Here is a 14,316-nt window from a genome sequence, read left to right as displayed (position 1 = left end):
CTTTCTGAATAAGAACTGGAAAATTAAGCCACCTGACATGCACTTTGAAGTATTTAGGCATTGGAGTAAAACAGTATGGCAATTTATATTTTAATACTTGGCAGTCCGTAGTTGAGAAAAAAATAAAACATAAAAATAAGCCAGGTGGCTATTCTGTTTTTTCAACAATTGATATTGCACACAGTCAATTGATACTCTAATAAAACTCTCTCCTTCTGCTCATTTAAGCTATTGTGCAAATGTGTAGGCAACATTTTTAGCAAAATTAAGTCCAAAGCCTGACAGATTCTTCAACAAATTAGCGAATTTTGTAGCAGCCTCAGCATTCCAACAATTTTGCTTCATAATTTAGATTAATATCTATAGTTGGTTACTTGACTCAGGTGACAATTAAAAATGCATCATTACCTGAGATCCTGTGCCTTCTTTTGATTGGTTGAATTACATATGACATAGCATTTAGAAAAATACTTAGTGTGGTCAGGTAAAAATGTTGAGGAAAAAAAAAAATGGAACTATCCTTCAAATTGATTCTGTGAGGATAGGACTTCTGAAAATTTTGTGAATTTATTTCATCTTATATTGCCATATCTCAGGTAGCTTTTACACAGACTTTTGCAACTCATTCCAAAATTTTATTCTTGAATGAGACTTAAACATGGCTGTGGCAGAAAATCATGAACATATTTTTTGGTTTCTTTGACCTCAGTCTTCAAAATGCAGTTATCTTGAAATGTTTCATGAGGCTGGCATGCATCGTTGAAGTGAGCAGTTTTTGTTATATAGTAAAAAAGCATTTCTTTCGTGCTGCTTTATATGGCAGTCCAGTCCATGTTGAGAGACTTGCTGAGAGACAATTAAGAGAAATCTGATGTTTTGTAAACAGTTCCTTATTATAAAAGTTTAAATTGGAATAATATTTCCTGTTTAAAATTATAATGTCACTGTGCTGCATGAAAAATTACCATTACTGGATAGAGAATAGAATGAGATAGAGTGCTGTCAGGGTGTTATTGTTTAATTGTCCTTTAGCCTTCCTAGAAAATCTCTTTTAATGGTTCATAGTTATGAAAATGTTGTAATAACAATTAAATAAATCAGAAATCACCAGCGATTGCACAGAAAATGCTGTTGTTGATGGCATACTAAGCAAAGAACTTCTGAGTGAAATGTAAATAGGCCGGTATTGCTAGTAGTGTTGCTGTTTGCATGGACTTGTATAGGCTGTGCTTTCAAATGTGAAAGTTTCAAATATGTTGTTACCATAGATGTGAAGAATCTGAATGTGCTTAGCAAAAATTTGTAAGGCAGCATTAACAATACCATCCTAATCTTAGTGTTCCTAAGCATTTTCAGACTATGTAATCTATTTCTTGAAGCCTATATCTCATGGTAAGAAAATACTTGATTTACTCTCGTAATTACACTGACTTCATCGTTTCAAAATCAAGAGAGTAAAGTTATTAAATGTATTTGATTTCTGAAAAAATTTATAATGAAAGACTTGTGTAGTTAAGAAGCATATATGAATTAGGTGTTCTAAATATTGTTATCAGTTATTTCTTCAGTGCCAGTTTCTTATGAGACATAGGCTAAGACCTAATAATGAATTTTAAAAAGAATTAAAGAAAGGAGAAATATAGAAATTTTCAGTGCTATAATATCTGATTTAACAAAGGGCTGGATATGAGCTGTGAATAAACAGTGGGCTGACACTAAATTGTTACAGTTATTTTGCAGTTTTCAGTTGATGATAGGCATCCTTATCAAAACAGCAAAATGCTTCAAATGGAAAAAGTTCTTTTTTAACTGTTCATATGGACCATGTTTCTAAGGGATGCTGTCTGTTTGAAGTTTTTATTAGTACTTCTTGTATACTATATTTTCCAGGAGTACTGCATTCCATGTTTATTCCATGGAAGAAGTTGATGAATGGCTATGGTTAACATTTTTTAAGGTAAACAAAAACCCTTAGCATGTGCAAAGAACAACAAGCTGAGAAATTCCAAGAACTGTTCATGCTTGTGTATGAATCCACTTTGTGAAGTCGACCTTGAACATTATGCAAATAAGTCAGAAGTTTCTAAACCACATTTTAAAATTGCAGCTAAATACAGTATGTCATATCTGTGATTCCCAAAAGTTGACTGTTCTGTATCATGCTAAAATCTCTTTGTTTGTTAGTAATCTTTTTAAGTAAGGGAGAGAGATGATAATCCATAGGGAACAAGTCTGGAAGGTGTTTGAAAATCACAGAGATGTTGGAGTTCATTTGTTGCATTGTTGAGTATGAAATATTTCATACTCATAATTTTTTATCTCTTATGAGACATGGAAGCATGTGTTACACTGCAAGAGAATGTTTCTGTCAATTAATGCAGGTTACTTGCATTGAAGTGCTTGCTGAATTTCATGCTTGCAGAAGCAATCCACATGGGCTACTTTAAGGCATGATGAATAATTCCAGTTGCAGAATATCTTTGTGTACTTATTTTTCATTACAGGTTGTAATGCAATGTATAAAAGTTTTAGCTTTTTCCTGTTAGCAAGGCAGGAACTGTTAATTTCAGTATAGCATGAATTGCTTATATTTTGAAACAACTCGTGTAACATCCATGTGTCCAATGTGAACCATTTAGGGTGGAAAACAAATATCACTTTATTTAATTTGCAGAGCTTCATTTTGAGTGACTCTTATGCAATTACTTAGGATTAATGATCAAATTAATTTTCCTGTTGTACAAAATTTTAAAAACTTCTGTTGTTAAAACTTTAGCATAGATTAAATTTGGAACTATTGACTAAAACATTATACATATTGAAAATCATATGATTTTCAACCAAAAATTATCAATTTTACTCAAAGTTAAATAAAAATGACATCTTTTACTTCAATTTTTCAGAACTTACTAGGTAAAAACTTGTGATGTATTGATGATGAGCTAATCTATAATCTGAGGATTACAGATTAACTCACCAATAGCTTTAGAAATCCTGAATTATAAAAACAAAACCTATAGAAATATAAAATCTTCCAAAATAAAGGAATATTGCAGGAACAGTATTTGCTATTCCTTTCCCATCACAAATAGTGTAGAGTTTTATCAAACAGCCAAAAATTTGTTCAGGTATTAAATTTTTGATTAAAAAAGGTACCTGTCTGAATGCAGAAATATAAACCATTACACACAATGGCATTTAAATTCTTGAAAATTGATGTTTTAGTTAATGCTTAAAGCACAAAACTAAAGAGCCTATGGAAAGAAAGGATACCTAGCACCTCACATTCACAGTGCTTTACTTTATTTAATAATTAAATGCAGATTTTTCTACTTGTTGCATACAGAATTCCACAAGAAAATACAAGATTTTATCAAGTTTTATTACTCAAGTATCTTGTTAAGTTAAAATTGTTATATTAAGACTTAACAATTATAATGAAAACTTTTTGCCCACAATTGCATGCAAAGTATGCTCCTTTATACAAAATAGTCTAATAATGGTGTGATGTATTGCTTTTTTCATAGTGATCATGTAATACTTCTTAACTACATTTATGTTTGCTAAACATATTCAGTGGCTATGATTTTTTTTTTTTTTTAAATATGACAATTTGTTTATTTTGTAATAGCAGATGTTTGTTTGCTTTTAGAAATACATAGGATCATGTTTTTAAAACATATCATTTTAAGTATAAGTGTATTATACTGAATTTGTGCTTACTAATCATACTTTCTTTCTTTTATGTTATCCCCAACATCATGTGAATGGTTAGACTATATTTATAAATAAAAGCATCCTCAGTCTTAATGTTCCAGACTGTCATCTCAGTCTGTCACTTTAAAAATCTTAATATTTCTTGATAATATTGTTTATTAATTATTATTGTTATTTTGCACTATAAGATGGAAATTTTATGTGGAAAGATGTTCAAAAATGTTATTACAAAATTTCAGTTTCTTTAAAGCTTATAGTAAATATTTTGTTCACCTTATGTATTTACGTCATTTCCGCGTTTTCTTATTTTTTTTTTAAGATGTGCATCACTTTTACTTTTCACCTCAGTCACGTTTTTATGGACTTCAGGAAAAGAAAGAAAAACCATAACTATTTCAGATAATTGTGAAGAAGTCAAAGTTATACTTGCATGTAGTAAATTTGATTTATTATGGATTGCTAGCATATTTATTGTTTTCAATTATCTTTTAAATATAGAAATTAGACAGGACAGAAGAACTTAAAGGGTGGTTAGAAAAACATAGGTATCATATAAAACAACTAGAAACGCTGATGAGGATGCTTGACAATAGTACTGTTGACGTTGATCAGATTAAAAAAATAAAAGATGATGTTGAGTATTACATCGAAAGTTCTCAGGATCCTGATTTTGAGGAAAATGAGTTTATATATGAAGATCTTGAGTTAGAAGATATGCAGGAATTTCTTTCAAAAGCAAGGCTCTGTAGTAAGTAATTTAATTTCAGCATTCTAAATTGTGCTAATTTTTAATTTGTAACGTAAATAGGTGTATTTAGAAGTTTAAAAGAAAATTTCAACAAACTGTAATGCATAAACTTTTCCATACTAAGCCAGTGGTTCTTAAACCTTTGTAGTGATCATGATTCTTTCTATAAATAATATTTCTTTCTATAATAGCTTTCTTTCTGTTTTTATGCTTCTGAAGCAATCCCCCCCCCTTTTTTTAAAAGAGTCTGACATCACTTCCAGTTCAACAATTTCAAATATTTGTTTTATGTGCAAAAGGAATGAAAATCCTGTTTTGCTCAGATAATGGTGGCAAATGATAAGAGTATCTGCAATGCTGTATAAGGAATAAGAAGGAGTGGATACTATACACTAACATTTCTCAGGAATATGTTATAAATCTCCTTTTAGTGAGTGCATCAGTTCATGAAATAGAATTCAAGCACGATTTCAGTTTTCTTAAATCCGAATACAGTAAAAGAAATAACGTTAAATTTTTCTTGACTAGATCAGCTAGAATGAGAACAAATAAAATAATTGAATTTCTTTAAGTGAATGAGGTAAAATATCACAAACCACAAGATTTATGAACAGCTCTTCAGAATTTGTTGCATGTGTTAAATACCATAGGATTGCAACAATACCCATCAGAAACATTTCTGAGAAAATATGACTCAACTTTTGAGTTCTCATCATTCAAAGAGGCAAGCATAACAGGTATATGCTCCACTTTTAAGAATGAAAGAAAAGCAGGAAGCATGTTTGCTGTTCTTGTTGGTGTTGTACACTTTGGGTTTAGAGTGATACATTTCATGACTTCCTTTTTTGTTAATATTTTAACTGTCTTTTTTTCTTTTTTTAATTTTTATATTTCTCCCGTCTTTAACTTTAGAGTGCAGATTGAGGAAACTTTATTTGCATCCTAACTTTATTCTAAACATTGTCCCAGCTGTCTAGCATATGATAATTTCTCGCAGCTAGTCAGATGGTAGTTCCCACAGAATAAATAGAAACTTCTTCCATACCCTTGGAAATGCTTTCTCACACACCTCAGGTTAAGAACCACTGTGCCAAGGCATATATAATCATCAGTTGACTGTTTTAAAAAAAAAATATTTATGTACAGTACAAAGTCTGAAATCTATGTGTGCAGTATGCAGAATGATTTAAAAACTGGATCTTTGAGCAAGCAACCTTGCATTTGATATTTTTTCTTAATAAAACTTGGAGAATCTTAATCCTTAACCCTCTGAGCGCCATGATCGGCTTTATCCGGTCATGAGAATTTTTGTCACTTGTTATATATTAGCTTATAATTTAAGATATTTTGCTTTCTTACTTTCATTAATAATATAAATACCATCTTGATAAATATGCGTTTATGAAAATAGATACTAAAATAGGTAAATATACAAATTTAGTTAATAAAGGCTGTTTAAATGTAGGTCTTCATGACAGATCCAAAAACCCAGGCTACTCAGAGGGTTAATTTTATTTTGGTACTAAATAAAATACCTCCATATTGAAGAAACAATTTATTAGCATAAATTTATGTTATCAATAATTTGGCTCTGTAGCCTTCGTTTTGCTTGGCATGCGTTCTCAAACGGAAACAATGTTGATTTTACATCTATTGAATAATTTATACGCTTGATGCCAACATAGCGAATCATTATTTATTACATTTTGCTTTCATCCCTTCATAGCTGCCAACACATGGTAGCTTTTAAAAAAAATTCTTTTTAATATTAATTAATGAATACCAAAGAGCAAGGTAACCTTTTATGTTGACATCATGCTTGACAATGATTACAGACTTGAGCGAACTTCTTTGCAAAGTGTTAAATGTGTTGACAAGGAGAAATTTAATAGAAAATTTTTTTCAATATACTAAACTTGCATAATATATATAAGTTCTGTTTGAATTGAGAATAACTGATTTTGTTATTCAGGTAAGCCCGAAACTGGTGTAGCTGCACCAGGTAGCAGAATTTAGGGAAGGCAAATTTTTTAGAATTTAAAAAAACACCAAGCAACAAAATTAAGAGATGTTGCATGGCAAACAAAATCTTTAGAGTTTAGGACCCACAAAGACTGCACCGGGCCACTAAATGTCCAGCACATGCCCTGAATAAACTGTATGTTTGAATTTATTTATTCGGGACTGAGATAAGCTGAAACGTGTGCAGGAAGTTGATGTGAATATAATAAATAACTAATCTAATATAATTAGGCTTAACTTCATCAAAATGCGATCATGAAAAAATTTAGCAGAACTACATATTTTTACCCACCAATATCATGATCATTGCCAATAGTGTGTAGTAAAAGCTAGCTAAGTTTTATGATGATAGCTACAAATTTGAAGTTTTCAAATATTGCAAACAAAAAGCATCATTTTCCAATTAATAGAACTTCCGGAGAAGTGGTAATAACTGAAGATGATAAAACAGAAGATTTTCCATTGTGATGGCAGTGCCCCAATCATCAGTTAACTAATGGATAGCAAAATTTCTAATATGGTTCTAAACCCAGAGAATATCACTACTGATAGTGAAGAAAGCGACAGAAAGTGTGAAAGAAAGTGACAGAAAGCCTTGTTGAGAAAGAAAGCATTTCGATCGACAATTTAGTGGGAATTCTCGACACAGCAATTACAGTACTTGAACAATGGAATTTTGTAATTGAACAAGAAATTATGCCTATCTATAGAATTAAGGAGAAAGTGTTAACTCACCAAAAAAAGCAACTTAAATAATTTACATTGAAAAAAAAATGTTTTATCATGATAGACCTATTGCCATTGTCAACTACACTGGTTATCATTAATTAAGGAAAAGTCACAAAAATGAAGGTTACTCAAAAAGTTACATGTAGAATTTAATGAAACTGGACCACAATGTACAATGCATAGTAAGGTATAAACTAATATGAAAAGAAATTAGCACTCAGTTGTGGGGTTATAGAAATTAGCATATGTATAAAAATGAACAAACCAGATGTGTCAGAGTTTGGTATAGGAAAATTACCTTCGATATGGAGTATGATCTCCCCTAGAAGCAATATAACACATACAATGATATGTAATGCTGTTAATTATGCAGTCTATCAATTCTGTAAGAAATAAAAGCCATTGCTCTTGCAAAGCAGTTGCAAGCATAGGAAGGGTCTAAAGAGGAGGATTGAAAGCAGCTATACATCTTCCTAAAGCATCCCAAACATGCTCGATGGTCTTTAGGTCTGGTGATTGAGCTGGTGATTCCATGCACTGAATTCTTTGCTGCTGAAGATAATCATCTACAATGCGAGCCCTATGTGCTCTAGTGTTGTCATCCTGTAGCAGGAAATCATCACCTATTAGCCCGCCATAAGGGGTGCACATAAGCATTAATGATGTCATCTCTGTAGGCTTGAGCATTCATGGTTCCACGTGGAAAGACATGGAGGTTTGTGCTTCTACCCAAAGACACCACCCCAAACGCAGACGCTACTTCCTCCGTATGCATCTCTTTTACAGATGTTTGTTCGATGATAATGGGTTCCAGATTCTCTCTGAATCAAATAACGGATACTATCGCTTTGGATGCTACACCCATGAGATATTTTTTTAATAAAAATCAAAATCTTAATGTATTTGTTTCGAATGGAACAGAAAAGGGGAAAAATAAGAATTAATGACTATTCTGTAATGGAGAATGCTCTAATACTGTAGCTGTCAATCTTCTTTACTCCATTATCCATTGTTAATCATGTTTTAGAATATTTTGATGGTTATCTGTAATCTTAAAGATTGTGATATTTAAGTAATGTGTATTATTTATATATTTGTTACTATTTAAATTATTATTTTATAAATACAGTCAAAAGTCGTTAATCCGGACTCGTCGAGACTTCGTCGATTCCGGATTATCGATTTTTCCGGATTATAGATCATCAGTTTAAATCTAGTAAGATGGCATGCAGAAATTACAAAAGTAAAAATATGAAACCGTAATTTATGAAATAAAGAACAATTATGATCTAAAGGGTATCAAAATTTACAAAAAGAAAAAGCTTAATATTTATTTGTTTACTTTATTAAACATTTCCTTCAATGTAAGTTGCTTCGTTTCATGTGATAATACTTTCTCTTTAATTCTATTAAACAGACATAATTTCTTGTTTATTTACAAAGTTCCGCTGTTCAAGTCCTATAATTGCTGTTTTGAGAATACCGACTAATTTGTCAATCGAAATTTTTTCGTTTTCAATAACCTTTGGGTTACTTTCTCACTATCGGAAGCGAACGAGGAACTTGATTTAAATCATATCAAAGACGGAGTACATCAAGATGAAATACTACACTTAGTTCTGCCCTGAAGATAAGGATAGTGCTGACAGATCAACTTCCAATCCGCGGTGTGAAATTGATAAACAGATTTCGGATTTCAAAACATACTTTCGCTTTGTAGGTACAAATTGCATATTAGTAAATATATATCGGAAATTCTATTTGACATAATCGAAAGTTCAAGCTTACTTTTATAAAATTGCTCTAACAGTCTGCAAAAAATAATAAGCCGGATCCAATTCGAAGATTAAGGAACAACGCAATCTGCAACATTAACTGAATTAGATAACTTTAGCTTAGCGTATAACTCCGTTACACATTAAACGCGCATGCGCACAAACATATTTGCAGCCGTAAGGGTCTTACGCGCTCTCGTAAACGCCTGTGCACATGCGTGAACGCGACGCATGCGCAGAAAGTTTGTAGCTTTGAGGTCCGGATTATAGATCATTCCGGATTATGGGTGTCCGAATTAACGAATTTTGACTGTATAAATAAAGGAATGTTTTCTTTATTTCACTATGCTTACGTGATGCTTATAGTTAACTTTTTTAACAACACTGCAGTCAGTCTTTGCTGTTTTACAGTTTGAGTGTCATACCACACTCAGTACCACAGATTCTGTTTGAGGTCAAGCATCCACACACATAGTGATTGCTTTAACAGAAGTAAAATTGTCTTATGATATAGAATTCTGGACACATCAATGGTAATCAGCACGGTCTTAATGCATAGACCCGCTGGGCACTAACTGTAATGCCTTATACTAATCCATTTATGTTTGATTTCTATGAGTAGCAGGGGCAACAGCATTCTGGTTGAGAGGCTCATAATGCTGTTAAGATGGCACTAATGGTAATACTGGTATAATAATTTCAGACTTTGTGTTTTTTGTACAACAGATAAAATACAATATCCCAGAACATAATTTATGTTGGTCATAAAATTTTTGCTGATGTTAATTTGGTTTTTATCCTCTTCATTCCCTTATAGGTGATGATGAAAGTTCTCAACGATCTAATTCGCCAACGTCTACAAATTCCAGTTCTCCAGCTCCTAGTCCAGGTTTAACAAATCATTCCAAGTCAAATAATGAAGTAAGCATTTTGCAGTTTGTGTAGTTACAAGTATCTGGTTGGTTTTTTCTGTGCTTTTAATGGGTATATGTGTGATTTTTTATTTAATGCAGGATTAGGAATTCCAAGAAACCTTTTAAAAATTCATAAACTGTGTGACCAACAACAAATTTTATTATACTGAAATAGAGGGAAAATAATCTTCTCTGCTGTCACTTACACATATTTTACCTATATTCATATGATCACTTTAATTGATGTGGAACACATTTGTATGCTAATCTATTTTGTCCTAAACACATGCGTATGTATCGAAATCTGTCATGATCACAGCATTAGTAAAATGATTGTGAAGATTATCAGAGATTGGAGACATAAAGTACAAACTGCTACAAGAAAATAACACGTGGGATTAAATCCAAAGGCCAAGTGGCCATGGCATTATGGTGTCATTTAGTTTTCCCCTTACACCTTGATGTTAAATTGTGATTGAGATGATTCAGAAAATGAATTAAAACTCTATGGCGGTGAGCAGAACAGCTGTTGATGCAGAAATGTGTGCTCTACAAGTGAAAGATATAAATATATATAAGAAAAGAAAAAGATGCTTTTACTTTGTTTCAGTACAATAAATTTGGTATTAATTGTGTAGTTTACTTGTTATAAATTTATTTAATGTTTCACAGAATCATGTGATACCTGTATGATTGGGTTTGTGTAAAAATTTGTTTATATTGTTTAAATGTTATTTATTTTTTAAAATATGAAATTTAAAAAACTTATTTAATAGAATTACTCTCCATTGTCTGTGTATCTTGCCTGTGTGTTAACTGTTAAAATGAAAACTAAGATTGTGATGATCAGCCTGTCTTAAGGACTTTCTAATTCAATGCATCTTTTGTGTACCCACAGGTTTTTTTTTTTTTTTTTTTTTTTTTTTTTTCTCCCCCAGGGGGGTTAATTCAGTAATTCAGATATAATCATAAAGATGAGTTTTGGTGAGTTCTAGTTCAGAGTTTGAAAATCTGATTCAGTGTTCAGCATACTGAATCTAAGTTCTAAAAATTATTTTTGCTGTGCTACATCAGTATTTATGAGTTCATAATTTTGTAGCAGTATAGAAAAAATATTTTTTAAAAAATCTTATTTGTGTACTTTTCGCTCTTATTGACTATTACTGATAAAATGGGTCTTTACAAGCCTTGGAGTACTACTAAATATTTTTTTTCAAGTGACTTTTCAGTAATGAAAAAAACTGAAACCTCTGTGGGTGTTTTTTTTAATAAATAAATTTTATGTTGTCAGAGTTCAGATTTGAAGGGGATACATGCAATTTATAAATGAGTTGAAGGTAAAGGAGAGAGAGAGGAGTTATGAAATTGAAGTGAAAATTGATAAGATAAACATGTTTAAACCATTAATTTTGTAGTTTGAAATTGCTTTGATTTTCTTTTATTTTATATAGTAATGACATTCAAATATCGCATTTTCAGGAAATTTCCACTCCTCCTATAAAACCTGTTGCAGTTAGGGCACAATCATCAGGATCTCTGTTAAGTACAGTACAAAATAATAAAGGAGCTCTTCCATGTGTGTCAAGAAATAACAGGTATTACCATATGAACGTGGCAGTTGTGGTATTTTGATTCTAAAGAAATAAAAATTATATAGACATTTTTTGAAAAATAAAAGCTTATTTTAGGTTAAATTTTTTTCTGATGTGAACTTAAGTAACCTGGGCAATGACAAGCGTAACAGAATATATATATATATATGTTAAATATATGTAAATTATATATATATAAATGTAATTACAGTCAAAAGTCGTTAATCCGGAATAATCTATAATCCGTATCTCAAAGCTACAAACTTTCTGTGCATGCGTCAACGCATAATGCGTTCACGCATGTGCGTAATACTTTTACGCGTGCGCATAATATGTTTACGCATGCGCGTTTAATGTATAACGGACAGTATAAGCTAAGCTAAAATTATCTAATTATCTCTTTCAGTTAATGTTGGAGATTGCATTGTTCCTTAACCCCTTCGCGCCGACTGTCACGTATACGTGCCAGCAACGAACACACTTATCTACCGGCTGACACACAGGTGTGCCAGAGCATTGTGGCGTTCTCTACCTACTGTCACGTATTTGTGCCAGCACTTTGGAATGTTTATCAAACTATAATTTCTGCCACAAGATGGCATTGTATGTCTGTATGGTTTCAGATACATGTACATTAGACTTTCTACTCGAAATGAGAGAAGCATGACTCACATACACGTGTTAGCGTTGAGTATTTCCGTTTACAGTTCAGTTTTTAGAAAATAATTAGATCTTGTTAGACGTGAATTCTTTCTGTTTTTACCGTTTCAATGTCGAAGCGTCGAAAATGTTTAACAGAGCATGAAATAGCAGAAATGATGCAAAATATTTCAGATATTGATTCTGAAATTCTGATATTGATTCTGAAAGATTAACTGAAAGACATTTTCCAAAACTTTGTTCAGAAGAGACTGATAAGAAAATGAGACGACGATGCTTCGTTTGTTCACATTCCCGGAAAAACCCTCCAAAACGGCAAATGAGTTATTACGAGTTCAAGGAATGTAACGTAGGACTATGTGTAGATCCCTGTTTTAAAATTTTTCATACGAAAAGAGAATTTTAAGTAATATATTTAGTTTTCAGATGTATAATGTTAAAAGTCATAAAATGGTGAGTAATTAAAATAAAATGTGTAAAATATGCATTTAAACAAGAACTAAGGTAATTAAAGTATATATATAAAAATATCTATAAAGCATAAGCCGTTTAAATACTCTATAGAGCATTATTAAACAATGCGTTGATATTTCGGAAATTTCATGGATTTAGGCTTAGTAGCAAGAAAGCCCCCGGCCCTGGAGAGACGCTCGGGGAAGACACTGCCGGCCTCCGCAATAAGCGAGCGTTTTCGCTACCCGGCTCGAAGGGGTTAATCTTCAAATTGGGTCTGTGTTATTATTTTTTGCAGACTGTTAGAGCAATTTTATAAAAGTAAGCTTGAACTTTCGATTATGTCAAATAGAATTTCCGAGAAAGTATGTTTCGATGTCCATCAAACAAAAAGTGGAATTGCTGCAAAAAATGGATAAAAGCATATCCTTTGTTTCTCTAACCATTCCGAAATCTGTTTATCAATTTCATGCTGCTCCGCGGGGGGGGGGGGGAAGTCGCACGCGCAATGAATTGGGAGTTGATCTGTCAGCACTAACCTTATCTTTAGGGCAGATGTTTTTATTTTATTTGGCTTATAATTCCTTACTAAATATAGTATTTCATCTCTATGTACTCCGTCTTTGATATTATTTAAATCAAATTCCTCGTCATTATAATTTGCTTCCGATAGTGAAGAAAGTGACGCAGAGGTTATTGAAAACAAAAAAATTTCGATTGACAAATTAGTTGATATTCTCAACACAGCAATTATAGGACTTGAGCAGCGAAACTCTGTAACTGAATAAGAAATTATGTCTGTTTATAGAATTAAAGAGAAAGTATTATCACATAAAACGAAGCAACTTAAACAACTTACATTGAAAGAAATGTTTAATAAAGTAAACAAATAAATATTAAGCTTTCTTTTTGTAAATTTTGATACCGTTTAGATCATAATTGTTCTTTATTTCATAAATTACTGTTTCATATTTTCAATTTTATAATTTCTGCATGTCATCCTACCAGATTTAAACTGATGATCTATAATCCGGAATCGCTGAAGTCCCGACGAGTCCGGATTAAGGTTTTTTGACTGTATATATATGTAAAATAATAATGTTTAAAATAATGTCATTGTTGAAAATTGTGAAGGTAAAATCATTAATTTAAATAAGTGTTTCATTTATATATTAATAGAATATGAAAGTGATTGCAGGATGCCATCTTTTATTTGGTAACTCTAAAACTCCACATTTTATTTGTATAGTCAAAAGTCTTTAATCCAGACGTCCATAATCCGAACCTCAAAGCTACAAACTTTCTGATGCGTTTACGCATGCGCATATGTGTTTGTGCGTGCGCATAATACGTTTACGCATGCGCGTTTAATGTATAACGGACGGTATAACCTAAGCTAAAATTATCTAATTATCTATTTCAGTTAATGTTGCTGATTGCGTTGTTCTTTATCTTCGAATTGGATTCGGCTTATTATTTTTTGCAAACTGTTAGAACAATTTTATAAAAAGTAAGCTTGAACTTTCGATTATGTCAAAAAGAGTTTCCTTCTGGAGCTGCCAAAGGATCTGCAGGAAAGCATGTTTCGATGTCCATTAAACAAAAAGTGGAACTGCTGCAAAAAATGGATAAAGACATGAAGAAAGTGACAGAGAGGTGATTTGTTTTTTTAACCATTCCGAAATCTGTTTATCAATTTCACGCTG

General features: G+C 31.9%; 1 protein-coding gene across 3 annotated transcripts in view; it reads left to right on the top strand.

Moving 5' to 3' along the window:
- The window catches only part of LOC118191553 (CCR4-NOT transcription complex subunit 3-like), a 126,663-nt gene that overhangs the window by 20,608 nt on the left and 91,739 nt on the right, over positions 1–14,316 (top strand). For all 3 annotated transcript variants that reach the window (XM_035362351.2, XM_035362350.2, XM_035362349.2), the window contains exons 7-9: positions 4,216–4,465; positions 9,809–9,912; positions 11,385–11,500. In XM_035362351.2, the coding sequence (XP_035218242.1) occupies positions 4,216–4,465; positions 9,809–9,912; positions 11,385–11,500 (470 nt within the window). The remainder of the gene's footprint in view (positions 1–4,215; positions 4,466–9,808; positions 9,913–11,384; positions 11,501–14,316) is intronic.

This window comes from Stegodyphus dumicola, chromosome 3 (genome assembly GCF_044657685.1).
Source record: "Stegodyphus dumicola isolate Sdum_Otavi_A_Nest chromosome 3, ASM4465768v1".
In the NCBI taxonomy this organism is placed as follows: Eukaryota; Metazoa; Arthropoda; class Arachnida; order Araneae; family Eresidae; genus Stegodyphus; species Stegodyphus dumicola.
Note: the sequence above shows the minus strand (reverse complement) of the source record. Positions and strands in the feature narration are given on the sequence as shown.